Source organism: Suricata suricatta, chromosome 9 (assembly GCF_006229205.1).
Source record: "Suricata suricatta isolate VVHF042 chromosome 9, meerkat_22Aug2017_6uvM2_HiC, whole genome shotgun sequence".
Lineage (NCBI taxonomy): Eukaryota > Metazoa > Chordata > Mammalia > Carnivora > Herpestidae > Suricata > Suricata suricatta.
In genome coordinates, this window is record NC_043708.1 from 88,845,558 (window position 1) to 88,858,498 (window position 12,941).

The 12,941-nt window shown below is 38.7% G+C and overlaps 1 protein-coding gene across 8 annotated transcripts in view; it reads right to left on the reverse strand.

Annotated features, from left to right (window-relative positions):
- Window positions 1–367: 367 nt before the first annotated feature.
- The window catches only part of ATP8B4 (ATPase phospholipid transporting 8B4 (putative)), a 256,052-nt gene continuing 243,478 nt past the window's right edge, over window positions 368–12,941 (reverse strand). For 6 of the 8 annotated variants that reach the window (XM_029950435.1, XM_029950438.1, XM_029950434.1 and 3 more), the window contains 3 exons: window positions 7,503–7,641; window positions 4,578–4,708; window positions 368–2,586 (listed from right to left, as the gene is read on the reverse strand). In XM_029950435.1, the coding sequence (XP_029806295.1) occupies window positions 2,305–2,586; window positions 4,578–4,708; window positions 7,503–7,641 (552 nt within the window). In that variant the 3' untranslated portion in view covers window positions 368–2,304. Of the gene's footprint in view, window positions 2,587–4,577; window positions 4,709–6,423; window positions 6,484–7,502; window positions 7,642–12,941 lie in introns of those variants that run through there. The other 2 variants (XM_029950440.1, XM_029950442.1) reach the window with 2 other exon arrangements.

The window sequence follows — 12,941 nt, forward strand, 5'->3', positions numbered from 1 at the left end:
TCTTTATCTTCAGGATCAAAATAATCCCAGGCAGTAGGAATTGCATGATCTCGAAATGGGTGTGGCAGTTTATTTGAGTCTCCTGGGGCTGAAGGGAGCTGATAATGTGTTTCCCTCACAATCATCCACATTATCTGTTTTGAAACAGCCTTATTTAATTTGAACTGAATTTGCAAACTTGAATCATCCCTAATCTTTCCCATTCCTTACACAAAGGTCCAGTTTGATTCTTGACTCTGTTCCTAAGAATGGTATACATTTTCCCCAGGCATGCAAAGAGGAGGAAGAAAAGACTCAGTTAACCAATGTGACAAAAACTCTCCCTGGTGAGTTCACAATAAAGTCAACACACAACATCAAACACCAGTAGTGCCAAAACATTTACTGAAGGTTTTCAAATCTTTCAAAAATGTTACAAAAGGTGAGCAAACACAGTGAAACTAATGACAAGTTCGACATTGAAAACTAGTATCTGGGTAGGTCCATGCAGGGATGTGGGGAAAAGGGAGTAGCTATGAGTATTTACTATGAACAAATAAATCATTTTTATGATTTACTATGATCTTATCATTTACTATGATCAAAACACTGGATTAGGGTCTTTTACACATTATCTTATTTTATCCTGTTTAGGAAAAATTATCCTGGACTAGGAAAGTATGACCAAAAAATAAAATAAAATAAAGAAAAAGAAAAAAGGATTATGTCATCTATTATTATCATGCTAGCCCATTACCCATCAAACCCAGCCAAGGGCCATCTGGCTCTCTCGGGAAAGTAACTTTGAGTAATAATTCAACAAAGACCAGATTAGGGACCTTGTAAACTTGGAGATGGATGTGTAGAAAACTGATAAAGCATGATGATGTTTTATTTCTACTATCTGACAGAAATTTACCTCCACGGTGATAGTTCTATTTCTCTGTAGCACAATAACCTTGTATATTACTTTGCAATCTCATTTCATCAAGGCTTTTCCTACTGATTAAATTCAAATTTCACGTTCTCTTCAAATTGCTGTTATTCTGAGAAGTGGAAGCCTATTCATATGAAAATTTTGTTTTCAATGATTTAAGAATTTGTGCTTTGCTAATTCTCCAACAATCACATGAGGTAGGTAGTATATCCTCATTTACAGAGGAAGAAAGTGAGTCTCAGAGGAGGTGCATTAACTGCCCAAGGTTATAGAGGTAAGTAGGACAGAGCTGGATTCTGAACACAGACATGCCTAAATTCTTTTATAGGAACTACAGTGGTGACTCACACATAGATTCAAATTTTGGACTGGAACATCTCCATATATGTAAAACTAACTTAGCTATAATGTTTATAATTCAAACATATGTCGAGTATCAAAAGCAACTCTGAATGATCTAAACCTGAGTATTTAAATGGTAATTGAAGAGAATGATTATTAATTTGTTTTATTTAAATTGGAAATGGTGAAAGTATTTGCCCACACACTATTTGGAATATTATCATGTGTGTAAGTCCAATGCTATGCTGGTTTCGTTAATGGTTCTGGACAACGCAGGACAAGTTACTACTGAGGTTGGTATAAAAGTCATTGAAAAGTGTCTGGAATACTTACGAGAGAGCCTCCCTTGGACATTTCATGAACATGTCCCTGAGAGCTTTGTGAATACATTTGACCAAATTTCCAGTTTATCCCACTGTAAAGATGCTCCAATCTACTCTGTCTTTAGACACGTTAAAAAAAAAAAAAAGTAGCAATACCAAGATGTTTTTCTATTCTTCAGGCATGAAGGTGATGTGTTGTCCTGGCGGAACTCACACGCTATGTAGATATCAAGACTAAAGAGTCACAAACTGCTCTTAATCTGAAAGCACCATAGTACACATTGTACAGAAAAATATATCTTGGGAAAGGCTGATCGCACATATACATGCTTATCTGTCAATAGGCATGCTTTTCACAGCTGAGATGTATACCTTTTGAATGCACTCTTTTATCCACTTGAAGACCCATTCAACGTACATGCAGAGTTACAAGTTGTTCTCCATTAATAAGATTCTAAAGTTCAGGTCAGTTGGTATCTAGGTTGATAAAAAGTTCTGTTTGTATTGTGAGGCCTTTGCCCAGCAAATCACAAATTAGAGAGACCATCTGGCCTGGTTTCCCATAGAGTGCACCCCTATTTGGTGGGCCCTGGCAGTTGTCGGCCAGAGACTTGAATTGAGGCAATCTGCCCACCTCAGCCCCTGATCCCAAACACTGGAGCCAGCTGATTTTCAGCTTCGGCTAAAGTGAAAAGTAACTATGTGGTTCAAATTCATCTTGACTCATAGTTTCACTGTTTTATCCAGGCTAAAGCTGCTCACTGTGTCTGTGGTTTTTTTACATAAATTTTCAATCCAGCTAGTGCTGTTATGCAGTGTCTTTTCCAGCCCTGGTATTGGGGATGGATTTTTAGCTCGCATATTTTTTCCAGATGTGATAAGCTCTCCATAGCCCTCTTGGTGAGCAAAAGCATATCCAGATCTTCTTGAGCTTGACCTGCGAGTCTGAGGCCTTCGGCTACGTGAGGGCCTTGCCTTCTTTTGAGCTTTTTGCCTCTGACGGATCTGGAAAGGAAGGAGACCCAGAGTGAGATGATGCATCCAAATGACAGATTCAGACCCTGGGCCACTTTATGAAGAGAAAGCCTTTTCATGAGAAGCATCAATGATAACAAAATACTCACCTTCATTGCAAAAAGAAGTGTTTCACCAAAAAACCAACAAATTTTCCACCCCAAAGGCTGAACTGGGCACTGGTCAATTTTTACTCCTACCAAGAGACTATTAAGCAAGCAAGAAGTGTTAAAGACTTCATTACTGTCTCCATTTTACAGGTCCATCTTAAATAAATAGGGACATACTTTCATAGAGAAGGATTTTCTAACATGCAGTATCCAAACACAATCAGAATAACAACCTATAATCCCAGTTCCCCAAAATAGGCCTTTCCCCCTTTCTCTTAGAGATTCTCAAGATCCAATAGTCATTAGTAACTGGACTAAGAGAAAATTTACAAAATGAGAGTCAGAAATTTCCAACTCTTGTGGTAGGTCAGTATATCATGAGATTTTCAGGATTTTGAAAAAAAAATATATATATATATATATTTTGGCAGCATTTAGAAGAACTTGACATCATTTGGGTAGGTTACCAATATTTCTTTGATTTCCCTGTCCAGTTGAGGAGAAAAAAATCCAAGGTTTGGTGCAAACCGCCTTGTTCTCTGATTTGACTGATCTCTTGGAGTCTTACTTTCATGTCAGGATAAAGCTATTAAAAGCAGAAAATCATGATCTGACTACATATTGGAAGAAATGAGCATCATCTTCCTTCCTTCAGCTCATCCATCATTTTTGGGGTTTATATCAAAATGAGATCATGGAGACAAAGGGAAAGGACAGACGTAACGGGAATCTGTGAATCATTTCAGAGAGCATCTTCTCATGCTTTGGCCCCAGAATGTGGAGGTAAGGAAAGTTCTGCCTCAGTTCCTCTCGGCATCGTTGGCCTGGTCACTCACTCCACAAGGTTTGCCCCCTCCTCATGATGCAACTACAATAGTGTGCCTCTCCTTTCTTTCTCCTTTTCTCTTTTTATCTGGGTCCTGACCTAACTTGACACAGTCTTGCTTATACTACTCTTCTCATGAAACACTGAAATATGTACTGTTAATTCCTTAGTTTAAGAATTTCCAGGGGCGCCTGGGTGGCTCAGTCGGTTAAATCTCCAACTTTGGCTCAGTTCATGATCTCACGTTCGTGGGTTCGAACCTTGTATTGGGCTCCGTGCTGACAGCTCAGAGCCTGGAGCCTGCTTCAGATTCTGTGTCTCTTACTCTCTCTGCCCCTCCCCGCCCCCTCATGCTCTGTCTCAAAAATAAATTTTAACAAAACATTAAAAGGGGTGCCTGGGTGGCTCAGTTGGTTGAGCATCCGGCTTCAGCTCAGGTCATGATCTAACAGTTCATGGGTTCAAACCCCATATTGAGCTCTGGGCTGACAGCTCAGAGCCTGGACCCTGCCTTTAGATTCTGTGTGTGTCTCTCTCTCTCAAAACAAATTTTAAAAAATATTTTTAAAAAACATTAAAAAATTTCTATAATCTGTTCTATTTTCAACTTTCTATTTTCCAATCCAGTCACCACATGGCTATTCCCTTTCTTCATCTGTTCAAAAGGTAACATCTCCCCATGTTTCTAAATCTGCTACCATATTTTTACAAAAATTTATAATCCCTTCACCTGATACCTTGGTTGTTTCTCTTTTACCGTATTCTTTACTTGCCCCTATGTCAGTAACTTTCCCTAGAGTTTACCTTTGCTTTAGGACAGTTTTCCACTTATGTTTAGTCTAGACATTTATCTTCATTGGCACTCACAAAGTTGGTCCATTCAGATGTGGGCAGTTCCATCTACTGTGATGTGATGCCATATACCTATGGGTGTTTCCAGTGGGAAGTTCATTATCCCTTTCCTGGGCTTCCAATCAGGCAGAGAAGGACATGATTCCAAGAGGCAAGAATGAGCCCTTCAAATGCTCATCAGCACTGCAACATACCTGGTCACTCAGGGTCGGACATAAATTCACCTTCAAAAATCTGAGTATCACCACAGGTATAACAGAAGTCACCGTTGTTAAGAGAATAACAAGCCAGATGCACTTCTGGGTCAAAGAGTGTCGTGCATTTCCTATTATTAAGGACAAAAATATACATTGTAGTTATAAATAAGACTGAATTACTGAGTTAATAGGCTCTTTGTCTGTTGCCATAAAGCCATTTTTGAAATGTTGAGGTTTGGACTGCCTAGGGAGGACTACTAGGTGTCTTCTCCAGTACACAATATGCTCAGAGGTGATGAGAAGAGGGTAGGATCACCTCCCTTGGGAGCTGCTTCATGGCCTGAGCACTTGGAGACAGCCAAGCAGAGCCAAGTACTCTCTGTCCAGCTCACTCATGAAGTACAATTCTCTCATCCAGCCTCAAGATCCCTTGACTACAAAGCAGCCATTATTTTTAAAAGGCACATTTGCTCTTAGAGACTCTTGAATAAAACTATCATACCAAAACTCTACATGTCCGGGAAACAGGTAAAATCTCAATAGTCTCAGTGACTGGCTATGCCAGAAGAGCTTTATCTACTACCTTTACAATTCAGGCAGCAACTTTAGAAAACCTGCCTTAAAGGGATTTGTTGATCTCTCTGACATTTACTTGGTTATGAGGAACTCAAGGTTCCAAGGAGAGCAGAGATGCTCTTGGGTTTGTGAAAGGAGCATTCCTCTCACTGGGAGGCTGCTGATGCAGCCATCCAACATGCTAGTGCAATACTGTGGTGAAACTCCTTACTTTATACTCACACCTCATATACTGGGATGTTTGTTTCAAGAAAGCAATAAAGGTCAGGTAAGCAGACAGACAAATTCTATAGGAACAAGTCAAACCTACTTATATCACCAAAATAAATATCTGCCCCTGTTGGATTTCTAGGGATTTGCCATAGTACCTCCAATTATCCAGGTTCCCTCTCTCAGAACTAAAGTGTTAACCCCATTTGAATTTGTTTGGGGTATGAGGGCTTGGCTACTGATGGGTATGTCTGCACTTTTTGACTTTGGAGGATAGACTCTGCCCACCAAAGAGCAGACTATTACAGTTGCCTGGGCAGAAACAAACTTGACTCAATCAATTAAATGACTCTTTGAGGTCCTTGAAGCTCAGTACCCCCAGGCACAGCTGGAAACACAAGCTTCACTTTAAAACCACATTCCTGCTTGCTGCTGGCTACTAAGGAAAAATTTTTTTTTCTTAAACCCCAATGTTGATCTAAGTTTTGAGAAGTCTCATTGGAGCTCAGTAATTAATTCCTGGAATGGCATGCATTTAGCTGAAGAGAGCGGTCCCCACACAAACTACTTTCTCCAGTTGAGGCATTCTGGTCTCATTATGCGTGCTAATATGCTCTTTTAGGACTAGAAGTCTTCTCAACAATGCACTGAACTTTCAGATTTGGCAACCAAAAGAGAAAAAGAAAAAAAGAAGAAAGAAAAGAAAAAAAAAACTAAAAATAGTTAAGTGTCTGTCTTTCATAACATGCTTCTTCTAACAATCATGTTTCTATATGGTTGCAATCTTTTGGTAAACAAAATATTAATGTTACATATTAAGTAATAGTGGTGCAATTTAAAGATTTCCATGTACATCTAAAGCGAGACAGAAGATGAAGAAAAACATTCTTAAGTGTATGTGTGCATTTAATTACAATTTTAGGTGCCTTCATATCAGCGGAAATGTGGGACACTACATTTCCTCTAATTTTGTTTTCTACATAAGTTTCCTAAGAATCATTTCTCTGGATTCCTTAGACTGAATTCCTCAACTAGTGGATGCAAATCTCAGTCTCACCTGATAAAATTCAAGAAGGTTGACACTATACATCTCTTTTTTCCAGTTTGCTGGCACCAACTGCAAAACATCACTGTTACCAACTAATCTTACACACATTAGAGATTTCAAAACTTTTGAGAAGGTCTATCAGTAGCCTCACTGTGGAATAAAACTCAGTGGCCCTCTAGGAATCATTTTGAGATGTGGAATACAATGGTGGAATACACCATAGATAGACCAGGTATACTCCTTTCTAGTATTATAGAACAGGGTGTGAAGGTGTTTTTGGAGTTTTTTTGCCACCCAACTGCTGCTCAGATCACTGCAATGTTCCCAACTAGTAATCAAGGCACTGTTGCTTGAATCATCACCATCACCATCATTATGGTTACCGTTTACTAAAAAAGTCCTATGCCCCAGGCCACATGCTAACATTTTATATGCAGTATCTCGTGTATCCCTCACATTTCCTATGAAAATAGAAACTATTAATATCTCCAGCTCAAAATTTAAGACATCAATGCATGAGAAGAAAAGGAATCTGCCCAACGTCACCCAGCATTCAGGTAGTAGAGCTGACACCTGAACCCTGGCTATCTAACTACAGAGCCTACTCTATGTGCCATTTATTGACTAAAGCTCAGCAATTTTTTAGATGGCTCTAAATTATAACTCATTTCTTGCTTTTATATAAGAAAGTAAATTCTACAGGTGAACTTTAAGTGATATTGGTGACCATGTGGGATAAAAGGGAGAGCCTAACATTTCCTTCTTCTCTATTATATATGACCTTTTTACAAGCCCTCGTGTAACCTTGAAATATGTGCTACACTTCTTTGCAAGGGGACAGTCTATTGCATCCTGGCTATCGGGAACCTGTAAGCAGCTACTGTAGTGATTCTTCTAAATCTAGCCAGGAGAGCAGAAACTAATCTTTTGGAGCTCTTCTCAAGCCCGAAAACCTTTAGATGCCTGGCTCAATCCATTTCTAGAGAAAAGATTATTGGCCATCCCTTGTCCCACCCAACACAGAAAACAAATTACAAAGAAAAATAAATGACAGCATGACACCAGCCCCCATAGATAGTAGGACTCACCAACAAATGGAAACTGGTTTGGAAAGATGCCAAAGATGCCATTACTGTGCATTGTAAATAAAATGGAGAAATAAGTGGCGACGCTCCCCCAGATGAAGACATGATTAATGACAGTCCAGTAACTGGTATCCAAGGCTATCTGTAAACGAAGTTGAATGCAGAGAGGTGGTCTTTGAGGATCACAAGAGTATCATTTTACTGAGTGATGTTTCCCCAGGACTGCTCTGTGAACATACAGTTGCACTTGTCTAGCTACCCGCCAACCACAGGTGCTCCTACTTTCTTCACAACACTGGGAACTGGCCTGACCCTTCTGGGAGGCAACTGACTTCAGAACTAATATCTGCAAGCCATTATATCTGTTAAGGGTAAATCAGAATCGGGAGATAAAATGTTAAACTTCTTTTAAGTGTGAAATAAGAAAACAAAATGATTTCTAATTTCAAAATTAGTTTCCAAAATGCTCGTAAAGCATTTCTGTTGGGAATTTTTTTTCAGTAGTGAGCAAGTGCAACATTTTATAATCTGTAGATAGATTTTCGCATAACTGGAGCACCAGGGTGGCTCAAGCAGTTGAGTGTCCAACTCCTGATTTTGGCTCAGATCACTACCTCAGGCTTGGGGGTTCCAGCCTCACATTGGGCTCTGTGCTGACAGTATGGAGCTTGTTGGGATTCTTTCTCTCCCTCTCTCTCCCCCTCCCCCCTCCCCTCTGCTTAGTTCCTGCTCCTGCTAGCTCGCGCTCGCTCACTCTCACTCTGAAAATCAACACTAAAATTTTTTTTTCACATGACTATTTTACATGGGTATAATCTGTTTTATATCAGTATTCTAAATCATTTTTGTGGTCCATTTTCTTAAATTATTTAAATAATAAGAAAGAAACTCTTTAATCCTCTGTTGAAATACAGTTCAGAAGCCAGGATACACGGTGACCTGGGAGCCTGTTCACAAGTCCTCCTCTCTTCTAATAACTCCTTGTAGCAACACAGCTAAATAAGATTGGCCTGCTATCAGGGAGTCAAGGAAGCCACTAGTGAATATGAACCCTGAGTTCTCAGAGAAAAATAAATAGGTTCTGGCAACATTATTTGCATCTCAGAGGCCCCAAGTGGTCCACGGCTTGCATTTCTAGCAGAGTCTGCTGCAGAACTAATTTCTCACTGTCCTGAGAGGGCCCTATTTACATAATAAACAGGTCCTTCTCGGCATCTGTGAAGGAAGACACACTCCCTCTTCCTGCGTGAAGGTTACTGTTTTTTATCTCGCCCCATGAAAAAGATGTTGGCAGCCTTGGATATAACTGCAGGGATTATAAAAAGACATTTTTCTTTTTTTAAAAGGCCTAAGAACTGAGAGCTTTGCCATTCATCCTTAGCAGAGAGATGCGGGTTGTCCAGGTCATTTGACTGCCAAGACATTAGGCCAAAGTCTTCAACTGTACCTTCCACCACCTGTCAATTCATCAGCATCAAGAAATACTAATAGTCAGACCTGTGTGGGTATGAGTAGGAAAATCACAACCAGTTAAAGAAGACTCAATTGAAAAGAAAAAAAAAAAACAGGTGGCTCCTATTGAGGCAGATCTAATGGAAAAGACAGACAACAACCAAAAAAAAAAAAAAAAAAAAAACCAAAAACATAAAACTGTAATGAGAACTCTTAAGGGGATGCAATTAGATCACAGGGGAAAAGAATTCTGGAAGAAAAAAAAGCATTATTCCTGAATTTAAAAATTCAATAGAGAAACTAAGTAAGAATAGTCACTGATGAGAACTGAATTAATATTCTGGAAAAAACAAATGGAAATAATATCTCACAACAGAGAGCAAAAGCTTCAAGAAATGGAAACCATATGCAAAAGTATATGAGACATGGATGGCAAAATCCATTGATGAGAGATTCATGGGCCCAATATACAAATAATGGCATCTTAGAAAAAAGAGAGAGAGAAGTAACAAAGAAATGACAGAAGAAAACTGTTCTGCTATTGTGAATAAATAGCAGGATTTTCAGATGGAAAGGGCACTCTAAATCCTAGGAAGACTAATGAAAAAAAGTCATGTTCCACTGGCATTTGTGAAGTCAAAAGACAATGCAGACTTCCAGATAAAGAACATATTACCTACAAAGGGAAGAGAATGTAACATATACTTATAAAGGAAAGAGAACCTAATATCTGGAACTGGGTATAGTGGAACAACATTTACAAAGTTCCTAAAGCAAAATCTCTGACTCAAGAATCTCACAGCTGTCCAATATATCACTTAAATGTAAGAACAAAAAAAAAAAAGCTTTAAACTCAAAAGTATAACCTCTTTGTAGGCTTTCTGAAGAAATTACTCGAAAAAATTGCTGGAATCCAATAAAAATTCAATTAGAAGAAAGACCTCAAGAGTGGAAGACAAAGAGTATAAAAATGATGAGCCATGATTTTTATACATTTATAGTTGGCTCTATAGAGAAAAAAATTGCAACAGTCAGAACATGTGTTAAACATTTAATAGCACCCTGAAACTGCAACTCTAAATTATTAACTAATGCACGAGTTGGGGAAGGGAGTAGGAGCAGGGAGGGAAAATTAGTAATATATTTCCAAAATTGTCTAATATGGAAGCAGATGCAGGAAGGTGTAGACAGGATAGTGAAACATTTGGTGAAGGATTTAGTTATCTAATTTTGGTATCTCAATATGGAAATAGAGATTTAAATGACTATGAAAATAGGGAGACATCACAAGTAAGATGGGAATACAGTAGTAAAACTTATGCATAATTTATGAAAAATCAGATATTTAAAGATCACAATGCATCTGAGTATGAAAAGGAAAAAGTGGAAATATAAAAGTAGAAGTAAAAGTACTCGTAAAATAACATGGAAGGAGCAAGATAAAATATAGAGTAGTAACAATAAAAATGAGTAGTTTAACTCCCTTATCAAAGGAGAAAACCAATAGAATGAGAGAAGAAAATGATGAAAAGGAAGGGATGGGCCTACATTATACATTAGGACTAAAAAAAAAGCAGTATATGCAGACTGAAAAAAATAGAAAACTAATATTAAAGATGAAATTTAAATAGGAATGTTTTATCATAAAATATAAAAGCTACAAAGAACAAATAACAAGAACTATTATATGGCAAGTAATATAACCTCAAATTATGTAAGGTTAAATCTCCTTGAAACACAAGAACCTAGTAAGAATCATAACCACAAGGGAAAAGTTTAATACACTACTCTCAGTATTTGATAAGTGAAGAGCCGAATTAACGCCATGACAGGCTTCAAATAAGCCTCAGAAACTAGAAGGCTTAAGTTACTCTTTTCCCAGGAGTGACTCAGCAGCGGCAGAAAGAAAAAAACGACCCCACCCACCTGTTGCCCAAGCGAGCACCACCCCTAGCCCAGACCAATCATAAGACACCAGAAAGGTACCTGACATTCCCGCTACATTTTAGGCCCACTTAATTTTAAATTAGCCAATCACCCTGCACCGCACCAACCTCTGCCAATGCGCCGCCCAATCATTTTGTAGCCCCAGCCCCTCACTCCACCCTTCACCCCATCCCTCGCCCCTAATGTAATAGAAGTCCTGCTCGACTGGGGATCGGGGCTCTCAGCTCGGATCCACTGTATTGGTGAGAGACTGAGCCTAAGCCGGAATAAATGCCCTTTGCTTTTGCATACGTGATTCGGACTCCCTGGTGGTCTTGGTTTTTGGGGACCCCGTAATCTGGGCATAACAATAAGCATGGTGGTTCTCTGAAAATCTGTAGCTGATGTGGCATCCCAGTCCCCAGGGTGATGAGAGCCAAGCTGTTAAGAGGTAGTAATGGTATTTTCACTACAATAGTACAGCCATATTGTTGGGTATTGCTCTCAGAGGCGTTTCGCCTAGCTGTGGCTCTCCCTGGTTCATTTACACTCCTGAAGAGTCTGGTGTTACATAATTGCTTTTAATCTTTTTTACTTAAACTAAGGAAGTGCCTGTTGTCTGCAACTATGACACTTTTTGGAAAGTAATATAAGAATATTAATCAAATTTAAAATGTACATACTCTGATCTATCAATGCCAACACAAAATACCATTCTTCATCTGGTAGGATATATCAGTTAAAGTTGGGAGTTCTAACTCCAGAAATTTCATTTCTAGGAATTTATGTCAGTATCTCAAATTTACATTCTAGTATGTGCATTGGAGCATCGCTTTAATAACAGCAGCAAAAGATTGTCTATCAATAGAGGATTGATAATTATATATTTTATGTTATATACATGTGTATGTGTGCATGTACATACACACACGCACATATATAGTGAAATTCTGGCAGCTTTGCAAAAGAGTAAAATAGATCTGAATGTGTTGATTTAGAAAGCTGTTCTGAACGTTTTATTAAGAAAAGCATATTACAGAATAATCTGCATAGCTATGCTCCTTTTGTCTTGAATACATATGTGTGTGTGTCCCAAAGCAAAGAAAAAAATATGGAAGGAGTTAAGCTATGGTAATCATAATAGTAGTTAACCGAGGGAATATGGGGAAGAAGAATAAGGTGGTCCATTTTATTTTAAACAGTTCTATAGGGTTTGAAAAGTTAAAAGAAGCATTTTATAATTCAGATAACAAAAGAAAAACCTACAAAATACAACAATCCTGATATTTAAAAAAAAAAAAAAGTGTCTCCTAAAGTTTGGCCGATAGTATCAGCAGGACACATAAGATTTATAACTGTAATTACAGACTGTGGAAGTTTCATGTAGATTGTTACCCCAATGACAAGTCAAGCTTACACAGCGAGGAAAGGATATTAATGCCGTTGTCAAAATGAGTTTATTCACAAACCTCCTGAAACTTATTATTCTATATCTCAGAGACAGCAGTTTCTGATTGAAGCCAAAATTGCAGAGTTTTAAACATTTATGCACTCAGGTCTGAGAATTCTATGGTAAAACAGACATTTTCAGGGCTTCCAAGAAATAAAAATGAGTGTATTGCATGGGCAATGGGCATTAAGGAAGGCACTTGTGGGGAGGAACACTGGGTGCCATATATAAGAGATGAATCACTGGGTTCTATTTCTGAAGTCAAAACTATACTGTATGTTAACTAACTTGAATTTTTTTTTAAATATTTTATTGTCAAATTGTTTTCCATACAACACCCAGTGCTCTTCCCCTTAAGTGCCCTCCACCATCACCACCACCTCTCTTCCCCCCTCCCCCCCAACCCTCAGTTCATTCTCTGCATTCTATAGTCTCTCAAGTTCTGCATCCCTCTCTCTTCCCAACTCTCTCTCCCTCCTCCGTTCCCCCTGGTTCTCCATTAGGTCTCTCTTGTTTTCCTGCTAGACCTATGAGTGCAAACATATGGTTTCTGTCCTTCTCTGCCTGGCTTACTTCACTCAGCATGACACCCTCAAGGTCCATCCACTTTCCTA